Source organism: Oenanthe melanoleuca, chromosome 2, assembly GCF_029582105.1.
Source record: "Oenanthe melanoleuca isolate GR-GAL-2019-014 chromosome 2, OMel1.0, whole genome shotgun sequence".
NCBI classification, from domain to species: domain Eukaryota; kingdom Metazoa; phylum Chordata; class Aves; order Passeriformes; family Muscicapidae; genus Oenanthe; species Oenanthe melanoleuca.
The window spans coordinates 105,693,508-105,705,943 of record NC_079335.1 but is presented as its reverse complement, the minus strand read 5'-3'; the positions used below and the strand labels follow the sequence as shown (position 1 = coordinate 105,705,943).

General features: G+C 46.2%; 1 protein-coding gene across 2 annotated transcripts; it reads right to left on the bottom strand.

Moving 5' to 3' along the window:
- Window positions 1-5,905: 5,905 nt before the first annotated feature.
- LOC130249844 (C-C chemokine receptor type 8-like) lies at window positions 5,906-12,436 on the bottom strand. 2 transcript variants are annotated; one of them, XM_056484971.1, is made up of 4 exons: window positions 12,211-12,436; window positions 9,343-9,428; window positions 9,188-9,256; window positions 5,906-8,242 (listed from the first exon to the last, which is right to left on the bottom strand). In XM_056484971.1, the coding sequence occupies exons 3-4, from the start codon at window positions 9,239-9,241 to the stop codon at window positions 7,160-7,162; spliced, it is 1,137 nt and encodes a 378-aa protein (XP_056340946.1). In that variant the 5' UTR covers window positions 9,242-9,256; window positions 9,343-9,428; window positions 12,211-12,436; the 3' UTR covers window positions 5,906-7,159. The 2 variants fall into 2 exon arrangements, with proteins under 2 accessions (XP_056340946.1, XP_056340945.1); XM_056484970.1 differs by lacking the exon at window positions 12,211-12,436 and having other exon boundaries at window positions 5,912-8,242; window positions 9,343-9,436.

Below are 12,436 nucleotides of genomic sequence, written 5' to 3'. Positions count from 1 at the left end.
TGCTGCTGACCTGTAAAATGTGGGCAGAACCCAGAGAGACACAGCCACCCTCACCCTGGTGGGCACCTGCTCCTGGGTCACCAATACTCAGCTGGTGTGGCTCTTTGCAGGCAAAATCCTTGAGAAGGGGGGTCAGGACTTCCCATACCTAACAGCAGGAGAGGCTTCTCCAGGCATTGCTTACCTCCAGGTAGAAAGAAACTTATAGCAGGGTTTTCCTGAAGGTGGTCATCAACCTCTTCCTCCTGCTTTGCCCAGAATTTAACTGGAGCCAAGCACAGGACAGGCTATAACCCTCCAAAAGAAATGAGGTTTGCCAAGTTTTACCCACACAGGTTTTATCTGGAGACTTCAATTAAAGAGAAACCAAGTCAAGTTGACTCACAGAGATCCCCAGCAGGTGTCCCCAGGAGATAAAAAAGGCTTTCTGCTGTGTTCTGCTGTGAGTGATAAACTTAGATAAGAGTGCTACTCATTAACATCATGTGCACTCGTAGTGCAACATAGACAGATGTGAAACCAACACCACCTAAAAGACAACTGCCACATCAACCATATCTCTGCTCTCCACCTTCAGCCTCTGTTCACACTCTGGTATTGAGGACAGCTCAGGAATAAAAAATTCTCAGGAAGCTGCTGAAAAGACTTTCATTCTGGTCCATACACAACGGAAGGAAACATCTTTTGTTTCTCCAAGCCAAAACAAAAAAGACATTGCATCCCTTGTAACCAGAGAGATTTTTCCTGGGAAGGGCTAGGAACAGTGTGCTGCTTTCCCAGCTGGGAGGCACACAATGATTTTACAGGAAGAAATCAAGAGTAAATGGTGTATGTGCAGGGACACTGTGGGTAAAGAGAGGCAAACACCCTGTTCTTTTTATTCCATCTCCCTCTGGGTGGCCTTCCAGATTTGAAAACTCTCTCAATATCTGGGGAGACCAGAGGTACTGCAACACCAGTGGCATCTCCTCCTGCTGTCAGGTCAGCTCAGGGAGGCAGGGTTTTGCAGACCATCACTGCAAGTTCAACCTTTGTGGACTAAAGCACTTGGTAAAGAAATGCCTAGCCTGGAGGATCAAAATGCTGTTCTCCCCAGTACACTCTGCTTTTGCTGCCACGGAGGAAAGCCTGATGGTGGTGATTTTCCACAAAACAAGGCTCTCTTGGTTGTCAGGAGTTTCACTGGAGTCCCCTCTGCAGGACCAATGGGGAACAGTAGTGGCCTGGGGGTACCTCCCAGGATGTAGTCCCACAGGAGCTCTGTGATGCAGAGCTGCCCTTCATTGCTCAGCAGCATAACACACACCATAGCCATGACTGCACTGGCCCCTGCTGGACACTTTTTCTCTTAATTTCTCCAAAACTCTCATCTTTTCTGTCAGCTGTGTAGAGCTGCTTCTGGAGGTGAATCCCTGCCACATTGGCATCCTGCTCCTCCCACACTGTCCTGCAGCAGAGCCCACCCAGCAGCTTTTGGTGCAGATGTAAGCACCAGCTGCTCACGCACAGACACACACAAAAATCACAAACATAATTTCTGTGCCTCACTTTTGAGAGAAAATCCAGCAGAGAGAGCCTCATCTCTTCATGCCACTGTTCTGCAGAGATGTAAGAAGACAACTGAGCTCTGGCATATTTCCTGCCACCAGTGGGAGATGCATTTATTCGGCATTAAAAATGTGGGGATGAAGAAATTACCCAGAGTGAGGAAGAGAGAATTTGTGTCTAGGGCTGAAAATGTTTCATCCTGGGGACTGCTAAAGGGAAGCCACAGAAAGCTGCAGGTTTGCATAGCTTCTACAGGCAGAAGGAGAATGGCTTGAACAGATATAAAAATTAAGAGAAACATTTATTCTCATATTAGAAATGTCACAGAAGGGATAAGGTCATTGAAACTGTTTAGTGCTTAGGCTCACTCATGCCTTGGTGACCCCATTGTGCTCCTGAGCTCCAGCTGTCACAGAGATAAGGTGCTGTCCTGCCCTGGAGGGGTTCAGCCAGGTCTCCTGCAGAGGTGTCCTCCTCCCTTGGGAGGTGATGTGCCTGCGAGTTGCTCAGAACTGCCTGTTTCAGGGTGTACTTGAGTGACACTGATCACTCATATTGTGAGGCTGCCCTGCTTGTGAGATCAGCTCCAACAAAAACAGCAAGACCCAAGAAAGATGGGAAGAGGCAATCACATCCCTTCCCTCCCAGGCTCATCCAGGCAGGAGGAATGGCTGCAGAGCCACACTCCAGCAAGCTGCTGTTCAAAATTCTGAATAAAGAAATGCCTTTCCTCCCTCCTCCCCTCTCGCCCCCGCCCCCTTGTGCTGCTTGTGGGAGCTGAAGCTGCTGGGTACATTTGCACCAGCACCACCCTTCTCTCTGCAGAGCTGCAGCTGAGCACAGGTCAGGGCAGTGCAGTGCTGGGGAGATGTGCAGGGATGGTGGTGCAAGATGTGCACGGGTACAGACACAGATGCAGACATCAGGAGAGAGGAGAGTGGAAATGCTGCCTGCCTTGCTCTAAGCATGGACAAAAGACCCAAGGAAACTACCCAGCGTTGCTCTTTGCTCTCAGCCCAGTTGGATACCTGAGCATCAGGGAACAAGACCCATTTCCTCTACTCCTAGTTGTATTGGAAAGGCAGCTGGTTTGCAAACATTTCTTGCTACACACACAGATCTCTTTACCTTGCTGAGTGCTGCAGTCAAGGTTGGTGCTGACTCAAACACCAAGGACAATCAATACTTTTGCAATGTCCTGGCATACTGTGTCTGGTCAGGGCTGCGTCCTTCCTTCTGTCCATCCTCACATTCTGCACACACATTCACACCTTCTCTGAACTCAGGCATGTGGAGGATGACAGAGACTGCACATCCTCCAAGGGTGCCAGGTGAAGAAAGGGATGAATGTCTTGGCAATGCAGACCTGCATGCATGTCACACATTCATTAATGTTAGTGGGAAATCTGCCTGGATACCGGAGCATGATGAGGAATAAACATTTGCTGGGGTGACACAGCAGAGACTGCTGTTTGCTTGGTGGCACTTTTCTCTTGCATAGAGCCCATCCAACGTGGTAAGTCTGACCCAGCTGCTGATGCCAGCATTACACTGGCTGCACTGACTGCTGGAAAGCACAGCAGACCTGCAGGGACACCTGGCAGCCTGGAGAGCTACATGGGGTCAGAACAAAGCACACATCAGCAGAGGCTTAGGAACCCAAATCAGTGCTATTTTGAGGTGGGGATTTCTGTGACCTGTCTCTGTACATTTTGGCATTTCAGCCAAATCAGCAGAAACACAGATTTACCTAGAGCAGAAGCACACTGCTCAGAGGTCATGCGTCAGAACTGACGCACTCCAGTAGCAGCTTTGCTTTGCCCAGTATTACTTGCTGCCTTTAAGAGACATTAACATTTAAGGTATATTAACCAAATATGAATATCAGCCCACACATAACAGATAAACCCAACATATTCAGACTTAAGTTATAATTGCTTTTCAATTTACCAAACTATTTTTACATCTGGACAGAATACCTAAAGTCATGGGGTTTTTTTCTGTCATGAGGCACCTTTCTGGATCCTCTTCTGGTGCAGTCATTAATTTCCATGCTGCTTCATAACTGGTATACATATATATGTATATATAATAAGTGCTTTCAAGAGGCTGAAAATAAAACAGGATTATCCTGGATATGATAAAATTGACTTGGGGAGTTGGGCTTGAGGAGTTTCATGCATGCTAATGTAGGCCCATCCCTGTGCAGGAGCATCCTTCAGCTAAGAGAAAGAAGAGTGGGACACAAATACACTTCATTAACCTTTCTTTTTCCCCCTCCTTAAAGTTTTGCCTGACCAACAGGTGTAGCTGGATGTCACCAGCAGAAAGAGGCAGAGTTGTGCTCCTGGCTGGCAGGGCTCCTCCAGAAGGCACCAAGTCATCATCATCATCCTCATCCCCAGACTCCAGGCACTGGCCTGAACAAGTGACCTGAAGGCCAGAGATTCTGCCAAGAATTTAATAAGTTTGTCTCCATGCTGCCTTGGGAAGGAGGCCTCAGCACAATGCCAGAAAAAGCCAGATATGGACTAATTTCTTACTCCAAGATACTGTTTTGGGACAAGAGACTATGATTACCTGTGCTAAAGTGGCAGTCCTGCAGCTCAGAGCTGAGATGAGGAGCAATCTGCTAGGTCCCACTTCACACTATTTTCTGAGAGATCTAGCAACATCATAAGCTGGCATGTCCTCATCCCAGTTTTTGCTGCTGTAGTTGAACAGCATGGTCCTCAAACATACCTGTACAACAGCTGCACATGTTTGCACAATGTTGCAAGTGATGAGCACCCCTGATGCCACTGCAGTGCTCCAGCCTGTCAAGGCCTTTCCATCCAGACATTCGGAGAGCATCATGAGTGACATCAGACAGAGTCTCCATCTTTCTAAGAGACCCTCTGTAAAGGGACCCTCTGGTGCAAGTAACACCAGTAAATCAAAAGAAAACAAGTATGTATTAGCTTAAGCTTGAATGTGGGTAAAAGTTACTCTAGTCTCTGTTTTAAGACAATGTGCTGAAGCCAGAACAAGATTATATCTGACTGTTTCATGTGCCAACATCATCCTAAATCTTCTTTAACTGCATCATCTCAGCAAAAGGAAAAAGCAAGATCAGGATATGAAGATAAGCAGCAGATACAAGCAGCAGCAATACAACAGCTGTGGTGGAACACCTGTGGTGGGTACCTTTTATACAAGTAGGTGAATGGGCACTGGGGCTTTGCAGGATGTTTTAGCCTCAGCTTCTTGTGCTCCCTGCTCTTGGGAAAACCCTAAAATTTGGCATTTTACTCAAGCTGTCAGCTTGCACAGATACAGGAAGATGTCTTCTGATCTCAATGCCCTCACAGGCACTGGTAGGGCAGCAGACTGCTCCAGGCTTGTCCCTTCAGAAAGCAGAGGAGCTCTGTGACCTACAGCAATGCTTCTGGCTGCCCAGAGCAACACAGGGCAGCTCTTGACAGCCAAGCACTCTCCGGATGTGGGTCTCACCTTCTCCCTTTGCACAGGAAGGCAGCAATACCAGCTTAAAGCAGTTGGGCAGCGAGGAGAAGTTGTGGTCAGGTCCAATGTTGCTAATAAAACAGAAGCCAGCTACCTCTGGCAGAAAAACCTTTAAGCTGCAGAAAGCATCTCCTGCTTCCTTGCTAGAAGGGCTTGTGAGTGGTGTTGAGGCAACAGCTGGGCAGGACATCCTCCAGTGAGAGCTCGAGAAGTGAAAGGCTTTGCAAAGAAGGCTCTGTATGTTTAAGCTACCCTCATGCCACTGGGTTACAGCGCTTGTGGGGAAGCCCTGGGTCACAGCCCCACTCCAACAGCTACACAACAGCAAGCAATGAAACTTCTGAGCAGAGGGGGATGTCCCCTAGCAGACATGATCAGCAGCCAGAGAAAGGCCATCATCATCTTGCCAACTTCAGCAAATGGGCTCCAGCACTTGTCCCAAAGCACTCATGTAAGAAACGCAGGGTGAGGCTGTTGAGGCTGCAGAAATCATTCCCACCTCTTGTGTTTCAGCTGAGTAAATTAATTGTGCTTTAGAGAGCTCATGCTGCAAATCTGCTGGGGAGAGAGTTGATGCCATTTCTTGCCCACCACCCTTTGGCTCTGGCCTGAATTTTTATGAAACCCCTTCTAGAGAACCTGAAGGTTTGCATATCTAAAAAAAGCATGGCTGGCAATAAGGCACCTGAAAGGCAGAGACTGTCCTGCTGCAGCAGGCAGCAATCCTGCTGCTGGGAGCCAGGCAGCAGCTGAAATAAAGAGGAGGCAGCTGGAAGGACTATCAGTTGTGTAGATCTGTCCAGGATAGAATAAAATGCAGATGCTGACACAAATAATGATTAAACATGTTCCTCAGGTGTAAAGATTGTGCAATTATACTGCACACTGTATCTTTATTATAAAACTTAAAATACAGTGATACCTTGTAGGGACAAATAGAAGAGAACAAAAAGCTTCAGAAAACCATTGCATCTATCTAACAATATTTGTACATGTAAAAGTACATGTATGTATACATATGGGTATATGTGTATTTGTGTATATATACACACATAGGCAAGTATAGATATGCATGTATGTGTACATACCTCTCTATATATGGATACATATAGATACATCTGTACAAATGGGTAGCCATTCACATATATAAAATCATTCATTCCAAGCTGGAACAGTAACTGGAATGTCAACCTTAGCAGCCTGCTCAAGACCAGTAACCACAGTGGCACACCAGCTGCCAGTTCAAAAAGTTGAAAAATGTTCAGAAAATCCCCTGAAGGGGACATGTGACAGTTCACACCCACTACTTTTTCCACTCTTCAGCCCTTTTCCTGGTAACATTTTCTTCATCCATTCCTACAACACTCATTCATTCCCGTAGGTGTTGTTTCTTGACATCCAGAGCATCATTTGTAAGTGACAGCTTCAAACCCTTCCAGCCAAGAAGCTGCAGACCCTAGTAGCAGATGGGGAGTCAGGATCATACCTAAATACTAATTCACATTGATTTTACGAAAACACATGGACTGCATTTATCTCTTGGTTGTTTATCCAATTACTCACTAAGCTCTTCTGGGGCTGGAAGCATTGTTCAGATCTGTCAACTGGGAGCCAGGTCCTGGCATGACACCTTAATCTTGGGCACCATTTCCCTCCAAAGAGCAGGTTCCCACTCCTGCTGAGAGTTCCATCCCTGCTCACAAAGCCAACACATTCTGCTGAGACAGGGGAAGGAGTGGCCAAGTGTCCAGGGTTTGGAAACATAAACAGCTCTTTTTAGTACTGAGTCTGAAGGGGGGAGGGTATGTTTCTAAGGTACCTCTCTGTGCTGCTCTGACAGTGTGGGAATCTGCTGGTAATTTCACAAAGCAAGCAAGGTGGGATATGCCTAGGGAAAGGAAGGATCATAAAAAAAACAACAAAAAAACCCAAACCTCTAAAAAAGTGAGAACACCAAAAGCAACCACGATAAAAGCAAAAACAAACAGCTGCTTCCACTTTTTGTGTCCTAAAAGGTTGCTCAAACAGCCCATGGTCGTGAATGCCCAGTTGAGGATTTCTCAATTTTAAGTCAGCTGTCTAGGATGATAGTTTTGGACTTGTAGTTTTACAAGACAGTGCCAACAGAAGACAACTGTGAGGACTTTGTGTGCAGAGAGGAGTGCTTGTCAAGGCTGCGCCCACTGAAAGCCCTGTAGCCTTTGCAGTTGAACAGAAAACATGCAGATTTTTTGAAAGCTCCACGGAGATGCTTCTTGAACTTCTCACCCACAAAAGCATAGATCACTGGGTTGAGGCAGCAGTGGACAAAGGAAAGTGCCTCAGTGAGCTCCTTGGCTAGGTCTAGCCTTTGGTGTGTCTGGCAGTCATCAATGACAGACATGTTCCTCAGAGAGTCCAAAAACAGCATAATGTTGACAGGAGTCCAGGAGAGAAAGAACACAATGACAACAGTAAAAACCAGTTTTATTGCTTTGTACTTGTTCTTGGTATGGCACTTCTGCAGGTTCTTCAAGATGCTGTGATAGCAGAAAATTAGGACAATAACAGGGATTAGCCACCCCAAGATGTTGACTTCAAAATTACTGAAAGTCTTCCAGGCATAGTTGCCATCAGGATAGTGAGAGAGGCACTTGATCTGATTATTGTCATTCACTTCCTGGAAAAAAAGTAAGTCTGGTATTGATGCTGAAATGGCAATGGCCCAAACGACCAGACTGGAGATAAACCCAATGGCAGTTGTCCGAATCCCTTGAACATGGAGAGAGTGGACTATGGCCAAGTACCTGTCAATGCTCATGATGGTTATGAAGAAGACATTGCTGTAGAAACCAATGAAGTAAACTGAGCTGATGATTTTACATAGTGCATTTCCAAAAGTCCATTGGCTCACAATGGAGTACTGAACCAAGAAGGGCAGGGAGAATACCAAGAGGAGGTCAGAGACAGTCAGATTCAGCAGATACACATCAGTCATGGTCTTGATTTTCATGAAGACTGTCAGAATCCAAACAACCAAAGCATTTCCCACAAGGCCTGCCACAAACAGTATGGAGTACAGCACTGGAAATAAGGTAGATGCAAATGCTGGAATACTTCCAGGATGGCAGATGATGTGTAGTTCTGAGTAGTCGAAGGCATATTCATAGGCTGCAGAGGAGTTAGGTGTTGTTGGTGATGTGTAACTCGCCTATTTCAAGGACAACAAAATTCATATGAGCCAAATCCCACATTAGTAGATATACCAGGCAAGAGCCAGCTCACACCAAGCTGCATGAGGACAAAAGAGGTGTGCCCCAGCTCTGGTATATAAGATGCAAAATGAGGAATGAACACAAGTGACTGGCCATCCCCTGCAGGACCCAGGATGAGATCCTTGCAACACAGGGGCAGAGGAGATCAAGGAAAATGCAGCTGTGGTGGTAGAGGTTACCAGCACCCTCCTGCTGGCTCCATACGGGGCCATGGCCCATGCCTGAGTCCAGTGGGGAACTGAGGCCAGAGACAGGGAGCATCCTCAAATCAGCGAAGACATGGGCACAGCCAGGAGACTGAGAGCCCCTGGTATGGGTTTTGGGGTCCTATTTTATGTTTCCTTCTGAAAGGAGAAAAGGAGCAGGGCCCAGAGAGAAACTGACATGTTAACACTCATCTCCTAAAAGCTTTGTTTCCAGTTAGCTGAGTGCCAGAAATGGAATACACCAGGAGAAGTGACATGCCCACTTCCTTCTCATCAGCCCCTTGCAGCTCACCCACCCCCCAGCAGCAGCCACCACATCCCTGGGAAGTGTGACAGAAAACAATTAAAGAAGATGGAGAGCAGCGTCCCTGTCAGGATGTCCTCCATAGGACACTCCTAGCACTATCTCTGCCCTCAAGAACAGTCTTCTTCCACAAGCATAATGTCATCAGCTAAAGGTATTTTCACCCTGTGTTTTGGGTTCTTTCCAGAGAACAACAATCACACTGATTTCTTCTAAATCCCCATCCTCTCCACCCCCATAGGGTAACATAGTGGATGCCCCTATGTTACATAGGTTACTTAGGTACTGTGCCCCCACAGGAAAAACTGGACCCTTAAGATGTGCTACTGATCCTGGCTTGCAGGAGAGCAACCCAGCAGGGAGTGACTCACCAACATGTCATCAGAGCCACCGCTGCCCAGTAGGTATGTCAAATTCTGTTCCATAATCCAACAGTGAGTCTGAAAAAATGCAAAAAAGGTGTCTTTTTATCACATATTTTTAAGAAGCTGGCATACCTTTGTGTATATAGGCTGGCAATATTTACCTCAGCTTCTGCTGCAATGCCAAGTCACAGGTAAGATCCTTACTGTGGCAGCATGCAGTCCTAAAATAGCTTTTCCTCTGTGTGACCTGTACATTAAATACGTATGAAACCCAAGCCAGTGAGTTCAGCCTCTGTACTTAACACATACAGAACGGAAATGTCAGCTTTATCTTCTGTATGATCACAACATTTTCGTTTTGAGCCATTATATTCTTCAGGGGAAGAGATCTGCAATTTCCTGCACGTCTTTGAAGTGTTCCTCTCTCCCACCTCTCCCACCTGCATGCCCTGTCCCACCTGCTGTCCCTGCTCTGCAGTTACAGTGTCTAGGAGAGACAACACAGTGCTGCCTCTCCTCTGCTCCAAGGACTTTGGGTGAAGATGGCTGAGATGAAGGTCCAATGCTGCCAATAGCCAGCAATGGCAAAGAGTCCCATGCTTGCTTTAACATTTCATTCCTCCTTGGAATGGACCTTCCCTTCGCACCCACCCAGGCACAGAGAGGAATACCTAAGGGAAATGATCATAGGTTGGAAAAGGCACTTAAGATCATTGAGTCCAACTGTAATCTTAACACTGCTAAGTAGATTTGAACCTTTCTTCTCAGAACACACATGCTGCAGAATGTTCTCACAGAGTAACACTAAAATAAAGCCATGAACAGCACTGAATTTCCACCTACTCTACCACATACCTACAGTGATCCAGACCCAGAGCTTCCTTCCCACAGCTGTCCCTGATCTTCACCACAATACAAGATACACGGGAAAGAACAGCACTACTGAGCAATAGACAATATTAGAAGTGTGTATTACCTCCGTAAATACTGCTGCTCCTCACTAGAGCTTGATGCCATTACTGAAATTCAGGCAAGTCACATCAGCTTTTTGTTCATTTTAGAGCAAACAGCATCTCACTGGGCATCAGACCACAGACATGCTGCTAGAGGTCCCCATGTGGAATGATCTGTTGTCTTTCTCAAATCTTTTGGATGTCCACCTTCACTCACCATCACTCTACAGGCAGAGGAAAAAATTTCTGGGAACCAAGAAAATCTGCAGCTATTGCAAGTGTGGCAGTGGATGGCTTTCCTTGGCTGTGGTGGGCAGTGTGACTTTTGGGCAAAGTTTTGCTTGTAAGTCAAGCCATTACAGATGAGCTCTGCTGGGCCTTAACCCTTAAAATACCTGAAACTAGGAATTAAAACCAGAAACAAACTCTTCTCTTACAGGCAGTGTTACTGGAAGTTGTTGTAATAAATCTGCTGAGACTCCATTTTCTTCATGCAGAAAGAGCCCATTCTTTATCCACACAACTCATTTTATATAGTTTTTACAGATCTCATGTGCAACTTTAATTGGTTAATAGATTTCTTGCCAATTACTCTATTAATTAGTAAAAGGTATTTTACTTGTCCATAAAATCTCTCTATTCTTGAATTTTTTACATATTTTTCAATGATTCTCATGGAACAAATCCATTGTTTTCTCGGGTGCAGCTGTTTTTCGCCCAGGAATAGTTTGTTGTGTTAATGAACTCTCATTCCCAAGACTGTTTTCACATGGGAACTTGCAAACCACTTAGCTGCCCTTAGATGAAGTGACAAGCCAGCTATTAATTTAGCAGAGGAAGGCCTGATTTTATGAGGCCTTTCTTTTATAATTCTACCAGTCTACAACATCAGTTGCTGGCAGTGTTGAAGATTGATCTCCACCGTCCTTACACAGGTTTAAAATGGCATCCAGCACTCTGTTGCTGCTAAAGTATACAACCAGGAACAATTCAATGTGGAAAAAGATGTGTCCACCAAAAGGGAATTTGGCAGTTCTGCACCTCTCCTCTTTGATGTCCTAAATGGAGATGACAGGCTATCAGAGCACAAGGACAGCGACATGAAGGGACGCGGCTCCCTCTGCTGGGCATCCCTGCAGAATTGAGGCAAATCCCTGCAGCGACGTGTGCCATCAGCGGTGCTGTTTCACCTCCTCATTCATCATTTCTTCCTTATTTTAAGGAGGAAAACGCTTCCACAGCAACATAAGAGCCCGGAAACCGCTGTTGCTTCCAGGGTTTCACGATGGATGAGTTCTTTCTTGGGATGCATGCCATTTGGCCAATATTGTTGCAGCCAATTTGCTTCGGGAAACTACAAAAACGTCAACTGTTGCTCCACCCAAAGATATGGAGGGAGAGGATCTAGCCATACCACACCCAGCTCCATACAGAAACATTTCAAATACATCACTTGAGTTTGTTGGCGTTGCTAGAGTTAAGATTACTTCTCTAAACTATCTAGTTACCCAGCCACATCCAGAACAGCCAGAAACATGCCAAAAGAAATAGGCAAAGGGGATTTTTCAAAATGACATGTATATCCCAGACAGCTTCCTTATATAATCAATTGTACAACAGGTGATGATGCAGTAGGTTTACATGGAAAGGTTTTGGTAGCAGGGGCTGCCTTATGTGAGAAGGTGCCAGAATCTGCCCCTGTGGTGGCAGTAGCCAGTTCCAGCAGAGTCCAAGATGGCCCTGCTGCTGGCTGAAACTGAGCCCATTGGATATATTGGTACTGCCTCTGTGATTCGGAAACACTGTGCAACAGCAGCTGTGACAGTGTGAGAATATGTGAGGGAAATGCCCTACAGATCCACAGGTGGTGAAGATGGAGGGGAAGGAGGAGCTCCAAGCAGTGGAGCAAAGATTCCCATGCAGCCTGTGATGATGCATGTTGTCCCTGTGCTGGTGCACAGTGGAGCAAGATGTGAGGTAGAGAAAGAAGCACCAGGAGGGAAGGGGATGAGCTGATCTTCTTTTCCATGAGTCAGCAGGAAAAGTTAGTTAATGAAATAAAAGGAACTCACTCACCCAGGGAGTGCTTTTGCTAGCCTTTCTTCCAGGGCTGCCACGAGGTAAAGTGAGCACAGGAGAAATGGTCTGTGCATAATGGCTACTGCTGCACACAGGGTTTTCCTCTTTAGAATGCCTAGACCATGACGTTCTGGACGTGTCATTCCTTACTTAGTCAAGGCACAGCAAGCAGGCAATTCTCAGAAAAGCAACTGGCCAAAGTCATAACTTGCTCCTCCCAGCT

Bases quoted from the DNA above. Each gene is read 5' to 3' on its own strand.
- LOC130249844 (XM_056484971.1), bottom strand. From the start codon at position 9,241: ATGGAACAGAATTTGACATACCTACTGGGCAGCGGTGGCTCTGATGAC. The intron at 8,243-9,187 runs GTGAGTCACTCC...TCCTTGAAATAG, and splicing joins GTGGCTCTGATGACATGTTG to GCGAGTTACACATCACCAAC.